The 15,568-nt window shown below is 47.2% G+C and overlaps 1 protein-coding gene across 2 annotated transcripts; it reads right to left on the bottom strand.

Moving 5' to 3' along the window:
* Window positions 1-10,244: 10,244 nt before the first annotated feature.
* LOC112265104 (mRNA decay activator protein ZFP36) lies at window positions 10,245-14,088 on the bottom strand. 2 transcript variants are annotated; one of them, XM_024442147.2, is made up of 2 exons: window positions 13,995-14,088; window positions 10,245-12,760 (listed from the first exon to the last, which is right to left on the bottom strand). In XM_024442147.2, the coding sequence occupies exon 2, from the start codon at window positions 12,614-12,616 to the stop codon at window positions 11,633-11,635; it is 984 nt and encodes a 327-aa protein (XP_024297915.1). In that variant the 5' UTR covers window positions 12,617-12,760; window positions 13,995-14,088; the 3' UTR covers window positions 10,245-11,632. The 2 variants fall into 2 exon arrangements, with proteins under 2 accessions (XP_024297915.1, XP_024297914.1); XM_024442146.1 differs by lacking the exon at window positions 13,995-14,088 and adding an exon at window positions 13,848-13,988.
* Between the last annotated feature and the right edge of the window lie 1,480 nt (window positions 14,089-15,568).

Raw genomic sequence — 15,568 nt, forward strand, 5'->3', positions numbered from 1 at the left:
TCTCACGTCCAGAGAATTGTTGATCCTCAATTACCTGGACGATTGGCTGATTTGTGCCCCAACTAGGACCCAGGACCTGTCAGACAGAGATATGCTCCTGACCCATATTGGTGGGCTGGGCATTACTCTAATCGACAAGAAGAGTGTGGCCTTCATTGGCATGAAACTGGACTCAGTCCTCATGAGAGCACGCCTGCCCACCAGAAGGGTTCAGGCGATCTTATCTTGCCTCAACCATTATCGGCCCTGACCTGCCAACGCCTGTTGCTGATTCACTTACCAAAATTCTTACTGTCAATTCTGAGTGCTACCGGATGGTCCCCGGTGGGAGGATATCTTTCTGAACCCTTTATTCCTCCCCAAGGTTCTGTCAGATAGGCATGTGAACATCCCTTTTATCCTGTCTGCTTACAACCCCCCGGCAGCAGTTGGGGAGTCTGGGCCTCCCTCCGGCATGCTGTGCCCTGTGCGGGCACTGGTTGCCTATGTGGAGCGGACACGGTCAGTGAGAACAACAGCTCTTTGTCTGCTATGGTGAGAGAGTCCTGGGGGCTGGGCTATCAAAGTAGAGGCTGGCAGGTGGTGGGGTCTGTGGTGGCACATTCAACACAAGGTGTTGCTGCGTCTTGGGCTCTACTGAGAGGAGTACCCCCGCTGATATCTGTGCTGTGGCCAGATGAGCTTCCTCTTGCACTTTTGCTAGGTACTATCAGGTAAATGTGAAACCTCCCTCTGAGGTTGGTTCAGCGGTCCTGGGCATCGCCTCCTCCTCCGGGGACTGTGCCGAGACACACCTTCCACATTTACAGCACCTGCGTCGGTACCGCACTGGGACTTCGCGGCTGGCTGGCCAGGTCCCTCTAGCACCGACCTATCTGGTACAGGCATACCAATATATTGGAGTGATCCAATATAGCGAAACATAACGAAGGTTACGTATTTAACCACTCCAATCCTCTACGGTGCTAGAGGCGCCTCAAAAATGTGTCGCAGCCATGGGGTCTATACAGTGGGTGTAACAGCTCTCTTCTATCTCCTCCTCTGACGAAGAGGTAGAACAAGGATCGGACCAAAATGCAGCGTGGTGATGATTCATGATATATTTTAATGAAGGAAAACCTATACATACAGAAACTACAAAACTAACGAAATGAAATAATGAAAACCGAAACAGCCTATCTGGTGAAATACAAAACACTGAGACAGGAACAATCACCCACAAACACACAGTGAAACCCAGGCTACCTAAATATGGTTCCCAATCAGAGACAACGAGAATCACCTGACTCTGATTGAGAACCTCAGGCAGCCATAGACTATGCTAGACACCCCTACTCAGCCACAATCCCAATACCTACTAAAACCCCCAATACCACAACACAACACAAAATAAACCCATGTCACACCCTGGCCTGACCAAATAAATATATAAACACAAAATACTAAGACCAGGGCGTGACAGAACCCCCAAGGTGCGGACTCCCGGCCGCACACTAAAACCCATAGGGGAGGGTCCGGGTGGGCGTCTGTCCACGGTGGCGGCTCCGGCTCGGGACGTGGACCCCACTCCAACCAAGTCTTAGTCCACCTGTAACGCGTCCTTTGATTGGCGACCCTCGCCGCCGACCTAGGCCTAATAACCCTCACCAAGGACCCCACTGGATTGAGAGGCAGCTCGGGACTGAGGTAGAAGCTCGGGACTGAGGGGAAGCTCAGCACAGAGGGGAAGCTCAGCACTGAGGGGAAGCTCAGCACTGAGGGGAAGCTCAGCACTGAGGGGAAGCTCAGCACTGAGGGGAAGCTCAGCACTGAGGGGAAGCCCAGTACTGAGAGGAAGCCCAGTACTGAGAGGAAACTCAGGCAGGTAGTAGGCTCTGGCAGATCATGGCTGCCTGGCGGATCTGGAAGATCATGGCTGACTGGCGGATCCTGGCTGACTGGCGGATCTGGAAGATCCTGGCTGACTGGTGGATCCTGGCTGACTGGCGGATCTGGTTGCTCCATGCAGACTGGCAGCTCTGGCTGCTCCATGCAGACTGGCAGCTCCGGCTGCTCCATGCAGACTGGCGTCTCCGGCTGCTCCATGCAGACTGGCAGCTCCGGCTGCTCCATGCAGACTGGAAGCTCCGGCTGCTCCATGCAGACTGGCAGCTCCGGCTGCTCCATGCAGACTGGCAGCTCCGGCTGCTCCATGCAGACTGACAGCTCTGGCTGCTCCATGCAGACTGGCAGCTCTGGCTGCTCCATGCAGACTGGCTGCTCTGGCTGCTCCATGCAGACTGGCAGCTCTGGCTGCTCCATGCAGATTGGCAGCTCAGGCTGCTCCATGCAGGCTGGCAGCTCTGGCTGCGCTGAACAGGCAGGAGACTCCAGCAGCGCTGTAGAGGAGGAAGCCTGAGAGGAAGCCCAGTACTGAGAGGAAACTCAGGCAGGTAGTAGGCTCTGGCAGATCCTGGCTGCCTGGCGGATCTGGAAGATCCTGGCTGACTGGTGGATCCTGGCTGACTGGCGGATCTGGAAGATCCTGGCTGACTGGTGGATCCTGGCTGACTGGCGGATCTGGTTGCTCCATGCAGACTGGCTGCTCTGGCTGATCCATGCAGACTGGCAGCTCCGGCTGCTCCATGCAGACTGGCACCTCCGGCTGCTCCATGCAGACCGGCATCTCCGGCTGCTCCATGCAGACCGGCAGCTCTGGCTGCTCCATGCAGATTGGCAGCTCAGGCTGCTCCATGCAGGCTGGCAGCTCTGGCTGCGCTGAACAGGCAGGAGACTCCAGCAGCGCTGTAGAGGAGAAAGGCTCTGGCAGCGCTGAACATGCGGGAGACTCCGGCAGCGCAGGAGAGGAGGAATGCTCTGGCTGCGCTGAACAGGCGGGAGGCTCCGGCAGCGCTGTAGAGGAGGAAGGCTCTGGCTGCGCTGAACAGGCAGGAGGCTCCGGCAGCGCTGTAGAGGAGGAAGGCTCTGGCTGCGCTGAACAGGCGGGAGGCTCCGGCAGCGCTAGAGAGGAGAAAGGCTCTGGCAGCGCTAAACAGGCGGGAGACTCTGGCAGCGCAGGAGAGGAGAAAGGCTCCGACAGCGCTGAACAGGCGGGAGACTCCGGCAGCGCTGGAGAGGCGAGGCGCACTGTAGGCCTGATGCGTGCTGCTGGCACTGGTGGTACTGGATAGAGAACACGCACAGGAAGCCTGGTGCGGGGAGCTGCCACCGGAGGACTGGTGTGTAGAGGTGGCTCTGGATAGACCAGACCGTGCAGGCGCACTGGAGCTCTTGAGCACCAAGCCTGCCCAACCTTACCTGGCTCGATGCCCACTCTAGCCCGGCCAATACCAAGAGCTGGTATGAACCGCACTGGAAACACCGTGCGCTCCATAGCATAACACGGTGCCTGCCCGGTCTCTCTAGCCCCCCGGTAAGCACAGGGAGTTTGCGCAGGTCTCCTACCTGGCATAGCCATACTCCCTGTGAGCCCCCCCCCCAATACATTTTTGGGGCCGACTCTCAGGCTTCCATCCGCGTCGCCGTGCTGCCTCCTCATACCAGCGCCTCTCCGCTTTCGCCGCCTCCAGTTCTTCCTTGGGGCAGCGATATTCTCCAGGCTGAGCCCAGGGTCCTTTACCGTCCAGTCCCTCCCAAGTCCAGAAATTCTTGTTGCGCTGCTCCTGCTGCCGCTGTTGCCTGTTACCACGCCACTTGGTCCGGGTGTGGTGGGTGATTCTGTAACGGCTCTCTTCTATCTCCTCCTCTGACGAAGAGGTAGAACAAGGATCGGACCAAAATGCAGCGTGATGATGATTCATGATATATTTTAATGAAGGAAAACCTATACATACAGAAACTACAAAACTAACGAAATGAAACAATGAAAACCGAAACAGCCTATCTGGTGAAATACAAAACACTGAGACAGGAACAATCACCCACAAACACACAGTGAAACCCAGGCTACCTAAATATGGTTCCCAATCAGAGACAACGAGAATCACCTGACTCTGAATGAGAACCTCAGGCAGCCATAGACTATGCTAGACACCCCTACTCAGCCACAATCCCAATACCTACTAAAACCCCCAATACCACAACACAACACAAAATAAACCCATGTCACACCCTGCCTGACCAAATAAATATATAAACACAAAATACTAAGACCAGGGCGTGACAGTGGGGCAAAAATGTATTTAGTCAGCCACCAATTGTGCAAGTTCTCCCACATAAAAAGATGAGAGAGGCCTGTAATTTTCATCATAGGTACACTTCAACTATGACAGACAAAATGAGGGGAAAAAATCCAGAAAATCACATTGTAGGATTTTTTAATGAATTTATTTGCAAATTATGGTGGAAAATAAGGATTTGGTCGCCTACAAACAAGCAAGATTTCTGGCTCTCACAGACCTGTAACTTCTTCTTTAAGCCAGAAAGCTAGTACATGTCCAGGCCTGAAGTTTGAAGTTTGCTAGAGAGCATTTGGATGATCCAGAAGAAGATTGGGAGAATGTCATATGGTCAGATGAAACCAAACTAGAACTTTTTGGTAAAAACTCAACTCGTCGTGTTTGGAGGACAAAGAATGCTGAGTTGCATCCAAAGAACACCATACCTACTGTGAAGCATGGGGGTGGAAACATCATGCTTTGGGGCTGTTTTTCTGCAAAGAGACCAGGACGACTGATCCGTGTAAAGGAAAGAATGAATGGGGCCATGTATCGTGAGATTTTGAGTGAAAACCTCCTTCCATCAGCAAGGGCATTGAAGATGAAACGTGGCTGTGTCTTTCAGCATGACAATGACCCCAAACACACCGCCCGGGCAACGAAGGAGTGGCTTCGTAAGAAGCATTTCAAGGACCTGGAGTGGCCTAGCCAGTCTCCAGATCTCAACCCCATAGAAAATCTTTAGAGGGAGTTGAAAGTCCGTGTTGCCCAGCAACAGCCCCAAAACATCACTGCTTTAGAGGAGATCTGCATGGAGGAATGGGCCAAAATACCAGCAACAGTGTGTGAAAACCTTGTGAAGACTTACAGAAAACGTATGACCTCTGTCATTGCCAACAAAGGGTATATAACAAAGTATTGAGATAAACTTTTATTATTGACCAAATACTTATTTTCCACCATAATTTGCAAATAAATTCATTAAAATCCTACAATGTGATTTTATGGATTTTCTTTTTTCATTTTGTCTGTCATAGTTGAAGTGTACCTATGATGAAAATGACAGGCCTCTCTCATCTTTTTAAGTGGGAGAACTTGCACAATTGGTGGCTGACTAAATACTTTTTTGCCCCACTGTATATAGGGGCGGACCCCAGCCGTGACATGTAAACGGGAGTAGATCTTTAAATCCTCACCTCGGATGTCGCAGAGTGATACCAATATATCAGAGTGATCCATATAGCTCACATAACCGTGGTTACATACGTAACCTTAATTATTAGACCAATAACAAAGAGAGTTTCAAACCGCTCTGTCAATAACAGCTAGTTTTCAGTTTTCCCTCCCCACGCAGACCTCTCCCAGACATTCCTATCAAGATTCTTGCTTTGAGAAACTGCTCTTTGCTAAGAAGCTATTTTCTAACACTTTCATTGAAAACAATCACAGTAAGGTACTTAATTGATACCCAGAAATGATTTGATATTGAGTCTGAATTCAAAACACTGCTGGGACCCCCATCTTCTCCTTTACCCAAATCCAGATAGCAGATGTTCTGAAAGAGCTGCAAAACCTGGACCCGTACAAATCAGCTGGGCTTGACAATCTGGACCCCCTATTTCTGAAACTATCCGCCGCCATTGTCGCAACCCCTATTACCAGCCTGTTCAACCTCTCTTTCATATCGTCTGAGATCCCCAAGGATTGGAAAGCTGCCGCAGTCATCCCCCTCTTCAAAGGGGAGACACCCTGGACCCAAACTGTTACAGACCTATATCCATCCTGCCCTGCCTATCTAAGGTCTTCGAAAGCCAAGTCAACAAACAGGTCACTGACCATCTCGAATCCCACCGTACCTTCTCCGCTGTGCAATCTGGCTTCCGAGCCGGTCACGGGTGCACCTCAGCCACACTCAAGGTACTAAACGATATCATAACCGCCATCGATAAAAGACAGTACTGTGCAGCCGTCTTCATCGACCTTGCCAAGGCTTTCGACTCTGTCAATCACCATATTCTCATTGGCAGACTCAGTAGCCTCGGTTTTTCGGATGACTGCCTTGCCTGGTTCACCAATTACTTTGCAGACAGAGTTCAGTGTGTCAAATCGGAGGGCATGCTGTCCGGTCCTCTGGCAGTCTCTATGGGGGTACCACAGGGTTCAATTCTCGGGCCGACTTTTTTCTCTGTGTATATCAATGATGTTGCTCTTGCTGCGGGCGATTCCCTGATCCACCTCTACGCAGACGACACCATTCTATATACTTTCGGTCCGTCATTGGACACTGTGCTATCTAACCTCCAAACAAGCTTCAGTGCCATACAACACTCCTTCCGTGGCCTCCAACTGCTCTTAAACGCTAGTAAAACCAAATGCATGCTTTTCAACCGATCGCTGCCTGCACCCGCATGCCCGACTAGCATCACCACCCTGGATGGTTCCGACCTTGAATATGTGGACATCTACCTAGGTGTCTGGCTAGACTGCAAACTCTCCATCCAGACTCATATCAAACATCTCCAATCAAATCAAGAGTCGGCTTTCTATTCCGCAACAAAGCCTCCTTCACTCACGCCGCCAAGCTTACCCTAGTAAAACTGACTATCCTACCAATCCTCGACTTCGGCGATGTCATCTACAAAATGGCTTCCAACACTCTACTCAGCAAACTGGATGCAGTATATCACAGTGCCATCCGTTTTGTCACTAAAGCACCTTATACCACCCACCACTGCGACTTGTATGCTCTAGTCGGCTGGCCCTCACTACATATTCGTCGCCAGACCCACTGGCTCCAGGTCATCTACAAGTCCATGCTAGGTAAAGCTCCGCCTTATCTCAGTTCACTGGTCACGATGGCAACACCCATCCGTAGCACGCGCTCCAGCAGGTGTATCTCACTGATCATCCCTAAAGCCAACACCTCATTTGGCCGCCTTTCGTTCCAGTACTCTGCTGCCTGTGACTGGAACGAATTGCAAAAATCGCTGAAGTTGGAGACTTTTATCTCCCTCACCAACTTCAAACATCAGCTATCTGAGCAGCTAACCGATCGCTGCAGCTGTACATAGTCTATTGGTAAATAGCCCACCCATTTTCACCTACCTCATCCCCATACTGTTTTTATTTATTTACTTTTCTGCTCTTTTGCACACCAATATCTCTACCTGTACATGACCATCTGATCATTTATCACTCCAGTGTTAATCTGCAAAATTGTAACTATTCGTCTACCTCCTCATGCCTTTTGCACACATTGTATATAGACTCCCCCTTTGTTTTCTACTGTGTTATTGACTTGTTAATTTGTTTATTCCATGTGTAACTCTGTGTTGTCTGCTCACACTGCTATGCTTTATCTTGGCCAGGTCGCAGTTGTAAATGAGAACTTGTTCTCAACTAGCCTACCTGGTTAAATAAAGGTGAAAAAAAATAAAAAAAATAAATAAATCTGACTCTCTCCAAAGACGTGTAATAAATTGCATTACTGCACTGGCATAGGTTTTTTTTTCAGTGGTCTAAGGTGTAGTTTGTTTACCGGTTCAGCACTAATTAGCGTCCCAGGAGAAAAACACTGACCAAACTTTGGTACCTACCATGTTATATTATTTTCAAGGTGCAGAAAAAGGGCCAAACTTATTGACATTCAGTACACAAATGAACCTGGAAGCTGCCTCTGGTATTTTGTTGGGCAGCACCATCCTCTGTCAAGGCATTAAGGAAATAAAGAAATAACACAAAAGTCGACTCGGAAAAAGATGACTCTAACCTCCAGCCATGACTACAGTGTGTGTTGACTGATGGTCAAAAACAGCATTTCGTTGCGAAGCCTGTTTATCCTAATGGTCTATAAAACCAGGCCATTGCGATTGGCTGAGCCAGAGACGGAAACAAGACATCCCTCTCCCACATTTTTTCTGTTTCATTGGAAGTCAATGAACTAAGTAGACCAGACCCAGCTGCTATCATGTCTATGGGAAAGCCAACCCTTTTGGTAGACAGGAATGGACCATTTTTTTGCAATGGTAAACAGCCTGAGTAAACAATCTTCATTTATCCACCATCTTTGGCTGAGCTATGGCGATGACCTAGGCCACTTCCTGTTTTGTGAGCCTGCAGTGGGAGCAGGAAGAGGAAGTGAAACCAAGGCGATGGGGTCCTGTGAGCGCCAACTGGACAGGGCTCAGAGGACCGTCGACCACCGCCATACTGACCAATCATGTGATGGGAAGTGACAGGATAGGAAGTAGCAAAAAGACATATATGGCTAAAGGTCAGAGGCCGGGTGTTGCTTTAGTACCAGTCATGACAACGCTGTTTTACCCTTTCGTGAATTCCATTGGTGGAGCATATGTACAGTTATATAGAGGAAGTGTGAGACTCGAGAGCACCTACAAAAATGTTCTAAAAAAGTTTGTTGGGTTGTGAGTAATGTCAAAATTATATATTCTTTAAACATGCTTTACTAAAATAGTTCCCTTTTAGATATTTAAATACTTTTGTAATGTGCCATAAACAGATCAAGAGCAAGCAGGAATACTATCCATTATGCAAAATATCCCCCAGAAATCAGAAACATACTATTGTGGACATGCAAAGTTCACTGAACCATGACCGGCAGTATGCAAATTATCATATCTCTATTATATACACAACAGTAAGTGTATGCTTTGCATTGGTGACAGGTAAATGCTGACCCTTAGACGCAGTTGATTTTCTCCTGAAGGCCTAAGGCACAGCAGAATCTGTAGCAGTGCAGATTAGATTAAACATGCATTTACTGACCTCTGGTGGCAAACAACATTACTGCTATTTTATGTGCAAAAAAATAATTGAATTGAAAAGAATTGGATCTGTTTCAAGTTTTAATGTCACTTGCACAAGTACAGTGAAATGCCTTTCTTTCAAGCTCCAGACCCAACAATGCAGTATTTCAATGTAGCTCAAAAAATGAGTTTGAACAGAAACACAAGTTGGGTTACAACTGAGGGAACAGCCTTAGATAATGATTTCCACAAAGTTTCTGATAAGTAAATAACAGCGTTTGTTTTTAGCGCCTTGTAAATATGCAGACATTTCAGTGCACTTTCGGAGCATGTCAACATGCGCCGAGGACACTTTTTCTCAATGAAAACACCAAAAAAGGTACAAAGTAGGCATAAACTGAAAATAACTTTTCCCAACAAAAACACCAGCAGCATCCACAAGGAGTTCATGTGACACTAGGCCATTCAGGGTAAACCACTGGGAATAGTTCTGTAGTCGTTCATGTGTTTAGACCTCTTCCCCTCACCTTTATGGGATATAGTGCTGAGGCATGGACACACTCCCCTCCCTCCAAAATATATTCCTTTCTATCCAGGAGCATATGTTTGACCCGTGGTCCCCATGAATGCAGCCATCTGCTCCGTCCTCCAGATGATCCGTGGCTGTGTGAGAATGGGCCTGCCATTGTACAAACTCACTGGGCGCGATGTGGGAGAATCCCCCTCATCCCCACAACGGAGAACAGTCAGACTTTTTTTAAACCCCATTCCTGGCCACCCCTTCCCCAATGGCAGTCTTCCAATTGTCACATTGACAAGGAAATGAACTAGAAGTTTCTCATTACTGAACTGCTAACTGATGTGGGTTCAGGGTTCCTTTTATTTTGGTTGCGTTGACTCTTTGGAAATGAGGGCAACACAAAAGGGGGAGAAAACATATTGGAAATTAATTTGTGAAAATGGGAGCAGAAGCGTAACTGTTCCTACAGCAACTCCACTATAGAGATGGTGTCACTATTGGCTACTATTAGCTTTTTGTCATCTTTACAATAGCAGCCACGCAAACGATACAGCAGTTGTTTGAGCCAGGCGTCAGCTGTCATCTGAAGGAATTCAGCTTCATTGCTTTTCAGGGAGTAAGCAGAGGGGTGTAAAGATCAGGGACGAAACAAAAGCCATCTTATCTACATATGAAATCTGAGCCACTTGACTATCCCCCACCCTACGCGCACACAAACACTTCTGAATAACAGAACGTATTCAACTTAAGAGTAGTCCCCTGTTACAGTAGCCTACAGATTAAGCTGTGGGTAGTGTTTTGTGGAGCAACTTTATATTGAAACAACCGTTCCAAAGAAAGTTTTTGGGCTATAACAGGTTATCGCGACAGGACACACAACCAAACCAAGAGTTACTCAAATGTGCCACTTCAATTTGAAGAGGCATGTTCATTTTGTGAATACAGTCGATAATATTCTCAAACCCCCGATGTCATGACAAATTCAGCACTGCATTTCAGACGCAAACATTACGTAGAGTTCCCCCAAGCACATTGAAGACAGTGAAAATACAATCATTGTAAGGGACTAAACATGTTTAATTTAAAAAAGGTACAAAAAAAACTTATACAAAACCCCAAGAGTTCTATAAATACAAAAATAAATTAAAACTTAATTTACTAAAAGACCCATTAACACTAAAACAAGCTTGAAACATTTGTCAAAAAGGCATTTAAATACAACGGAATGCAAAAAGAGCATCCACTCAGAACCAACTACCAAAACAGCTACCATTTGATCTCCAAAGCACTTTTAGAAAGACACTACAATTGAATCTACTGAACCAGGTGCAATTTAGGTCCAACTCAATAGAATCAGATTTCAACAGCAACCCAGTTTAATCATAGCACGTTTCCATTTATTTTTCTGCTAAAAGTCAGGGATTACATGCAGAGTCCACCACACAGGGGATACACAGTGTACCCTTGGGTGAGTCTTCAGAACATCTACATACAACTTCAAAACATATTTACAGAGATCGCAGAAGCAAGTGAGAAAACAATTATTAATTCTCACAAGCCACCTTGCCAAGTAAAGTTAGGAAACCGATATAAGCTTTCATCTAAAAACAGAAAAAGGTCCCCTGCAACAAACATTGAAAATTGCAGTTTCCTAAAAAAAACTAAGTTTATAGGCACTGAAGTAATTTAAAAAAAACTAAACTGGGTTTTTGGAAAAGGTCAATTTAAGCCCAGTCAGAAGAACAGTGTATAATAAAGACCATTGCCAGTATACAAAATATCACAACATTAGTCACCCAACATTCATAGGGGGGAAATTTTCTAGCCTGGCAGAAATTGATTTCTATCCTTGTCTTTGGCTTTAACATTATAAGATTAATTCATTGCTCCTCAAACTGGCATTTACATGACTAGTAAGGTGGCAGGAAATTAGGACTTCCAGCACCAATCACACAATTTGATAAAATGGTCAGTGCAACGCAACTCCGGCACCTTGCCTTGTTGACTTCGAACTCAAATTGTACAGCTTAATTTCGCTTAAGCTTAACTGAAGCTCATTCGTTTGTCAAGCATCTGCCGTACAGTAACAGCATACTGCTGTAAGGTTCTTTAAAAAAAAATACACAAGTCTATCAATGGACAAGACAAGAGTCACACTGGTTGGGGAAGGTTTGAGGATACCATCATACCTAGAGGAAGAAGCTAGTGCCACTGAAGCCCTCGTCAGGCACTGACAGCTGACTGAAGATCGGCAGCCGCCGACCTGACCCATCTGGACCAGAGGAGTCAGACCCACTGAGGCTGCTGGCTGAGCTGCCACACCCACCCTCGTGGTCTGACAGTGAGGTGTAGGAGAGGCTTCTGGCACCGAGAGCAGGGCCACAGGGGGGACTCTGGCTCTGCTGCAGGCCGCAGCCCTCTGATAAGGTACAGGGGGTCTGGGAGGGGGAAGGCACAGGGGACAGTCCACAGAGGGAACAGCCCGAGTCAGGAGAGGGGAGAAACTGAGACTGGAGATCACAGGCCGGCTCAAAGACACAGTCCACCTCGGAGAAGGCGTGGGAGAGTAGGTCGGTGATGTCAGCTGAGGTATGAGGGGAAACTGGAGGCACGAGGAGGAAGGGGTGGGAGTGCTTCAGGGGCTGTGGAGGGGCAGAGGGGAAGCCTGAGAAGCTGAAGCTCTGCCTAAGAAGAGGGGGTTGTCTGGAGTGGGGGGCTTGGGGACCAGGGCCAGGTCTGGCAGGGCCCAGGTCGTCCTCGTTGTTATGAACAAAGTGGCAGCGGATGCCGTACGGACAGAAGCCGATGGTGTGGAAAGTGCGACAAGGCTCTGTCTTGTACTTGGGGTGTCTGTTGAGGTCACGCATCTCATCAAAGCCGTGGGCAAACTGGCACTTCCCCCCGTACTTACAGATGCCACTCTCAGCAAAGGTGCGGCACAGTTCAGTCTTATAGCGTGAAGAGGTGGGAGACCCAGAGACAGGGCCACCAGTAGGGGAGGCTGGGGGCTGTTTAGGTTCTGTAGAGGCCCAGCCTAGGGTGCACGTGCTGGGATCCAGGGTGCACGTGCTGGGATCCACCATGCTGACCGAGCGCTCAGCCCAGAATGACATCTTGTTCAATCTGGATGGAAGTGAGGCATCTGTGTTCTGCCCCCAGTGGCAGGAGGTCATGGTTGCACTTTCTGTGGAGTCTGTAGAGAGGGCAGAGCTAGATGCAGAGAGGGAACAGGGGGCCCGGGGCTTATTGTAACCAACAGGTCTCACTGGGAAAGTTGACTGGTTGGATGCATCCCGGAGGTCCAGGCTCAGAAGATGCTGGATAGAGACGGTAAAAAAAAAAAAAAGTTATACAGACATCTACATTTTCACAACATGTTCTGTTGCCTGAAGACTGCAGTCATGTCAAGAACGCCATCTTATGTTATCTGGAGGACCCGCATCTACATAAAAAAATAATATTAAACAGCTAAACTTAACACATCAATAAACAGACGTTCTATAGGCCCATTTGCAAAGGCCTAACATGAGTAAGCTAAAGTTAGCAAGAGCGATTCTTGGTCTTTTGAAAGCAACGTTAATTGCATAGTTCAAATCAGTCGACCATCTACAATTAGGTGCTGTAAGATTTACTTTGTAAATCGACAATCGTTAAAGTGCAAGAAAGGCTCGACTGTCCAAGCAGTTCGGGTTGTTGTGGGTGATTTTAGCTAATGCAATTTTCGTTTTCATATTACCTCTAGTTAGTTGCTTGGATTCAGTTACTTTAGCAGAACAATGTTAATGTACTGTAAGCTAGCCAATACCTGTCGTTGACTTTTGAAGCGCGCACTAAAACTCATTTAAAATGCACATGGATAACCAGCACTCCACAGTTGGTTTGTGCATTGAAAGCACCAACCTTATTTTGGAAACGATTGTGTAGTTGAAAAGAGTAATCGACGTAACTCACGTTAACCACCAATGTGGAGTCATTTCCAGTGATACTCGAACAGTGCAACAAGTTAAAAACGCACGTCCGCGTCACTGGCAGTTGCACGAATACCTACATTTGTAAGTTAGTCGGGCGCACATTGTCAAATAAAAACATAGCTAGCTAACAAAACATGACACCCCTAACAAAGATGTTCTCATCGATCTGTGCCACTAACCTATCTGTGGACTGAACCTACATTGCAAATTCACTCACTGCCGGTATTCATTCGAAATAGACTTGTTGGCAAGTTTAAATAATTAGGTAGCTAGCAAAACTACACATTATTTGCATATACGGTAGCCTGCTATATTGTGCTAATCATCCGTTGATTGGTGCAACGCTAGCAACATCAATACTTGCTGCCAGACACGAGTCATCGTTAGCTGGCTAGTTAGTTCGTTTTTAATGGTTAAAAAATAACCAAATTACCTTGCACATAACCTCTTCCAAATCAAGAAACTGATTAAGCGCGTATGATGGCATTTTCATGAGATGGGATTCCCTCTTGCACAAACGGGAAAGCCTGCTAACTCCAGTTAAGCAAACTTTTCAAAGTTTTCTGTGCGAACTACAAACCTTCGCGCTGGTCCACGTGTGGTTTTAAGGCTTCACTGTATACCACAGCCACACCCCTGCACCAACTCTCATTCCCCTCTGTATGGCCCGCCTACCGCTCAGCCTAGTAGTTCCGTGCATGTCAGTCAAGCAAAGCACGGACGAGCGCTGATTTACCCGTCGCGGAGAGATGCACGTCACATCACAACAACAAATCTTTTGACGCACACCGATTGATGGACAATGTTGGACTGCATACCATTTCTCTCTTACATTATAATTTAGAAAGATGCCAAATATATGTTGTAGTTTAATGAAGACGGAAGCCACCAAGCACATATTGTTGGTCAAATTGGACAAGATGATGAAGGTACTGCGCGTTTCCATTCACACAAATATGAATGTGCAGATGATAGGATGCAATAACAATGTAGCAATTCAAACTAATGTCAGTGCACTGTAATGAGTAACAGTACCTCATGTAAAATATCAGCATTCTGCATACCATCCAAACACACATGCAATGAATACAACAAGAAGTTGTGTCCATAACATGCTCATTCAATGCATGGCCACATTGGCCAGTAAGCTAATGCTATGGTCACAAATCTTCTCACTTGTGGCGTCTAGCCCACATGATTAACTTATGGAAATCTCATAACACACATGAAGATATAGTTTCCTCCTCAAGGCTCACCAAATTGAAACATCAAACCCCTTCTGAGGGTGTGTCCATAAGGAGGAGGATCTTGAAGTACCTTGATGTCACGATCGCAGGGGAGTTATGTCCTGGTCAGATAAAAGAGACCAGGGACCAGGGGATCTAGACCAGGCCCGAGCCCACCAGCAGCAGCAGCCACTGGGTTGTGGCCCAACTCACAGTCACCCAGGAGCTCAAAAAGAAAGAGACGACAGACCTCCTGGAGAAAGGCCTTTGATTTCAGAGGTGGAAGGTGTTGAATGTTTTCACCCCTAGGCTAGAGATCCAGACATTAAAGCCAATGCTGCCTGGAGGTGACGGAGGGCAGGCAGGGGTGACGTGGTCACATGTTGGGTGCAGCCAGCATTGGGAACTTTGGTTTAGAGATAGCACAGTTAGGGATGGCAGACTAAAATCCTACCAGACTTAGTGTGAGTAGAGATGGTGAAGGGGAAGTTTGTCAGACAGATCATATGTGATCCTATTCTCAGTAGGTCAAACATCATTTTAGAGAAACTGTTGCTGGATACTATCAATTGCAGTTTTATCCCATTCTCCCTATCTCACTTATTATTATCATTATTATATATATTTTTTAACCTTTATTTAACTAGGCAAGTCAGTTAAGAACAAATTCTTATTTACAATGACGGCCTACCCCTGCCAAACCCGGGCAGTGCTGGGCCAATTGTGCGCTGCCCTATGGCACTCCCAATCACGGCCGGATGGGATACAGCCTGGATTCGAACCAGGGACTGTAATGACACCTCTTGCACTGAGATGCAGTGCCTTAGTCCGCTGCGTCAGTGACGACTTGTGGTTTCTCATTATAGTCCCCTTTTGCTATATTGAGCATTGCACTAACAAGGCTCTCTCCCTTGTTGGGGGAACAGAG

The sequence above is a fragment of the Oncorhynchus tshawytscha genome, linkage group LG13 (assembly GCF_018296145.1).
Source record: "Oncorhynchus tshawytscha isolate Ot180627B linkage group LG13, Otsh_v2.0, whole genome shotgun sequence".
In the NCBI taxonomy this organism is placed as follows: domain Eukaryota; kingdom Metazoa; phylum Chordata; class Actinopteri; order Salmoniformes; family Salmonidae; genus Oncorhynchus; species Oncorhynchus tshawytscha.

Excerpts from the sequence above, each read along its gene's own strand:
- LOC112265104 (XM_024442146.1), bottom strand. The coding sequence starts at position 13,907 with ATGAAAATGCCATCATACGCGCTTAATCAGTTTCTTGATTTGGAAGAG. Across the intron at positions 12,761-13,847 it reads TGGAAGAGGTTATGTGCAAG|CATCTTCTGAGCCTGGACCT; the intron begins GTAATTTGGTTA and ends GTCTCTATCCAG.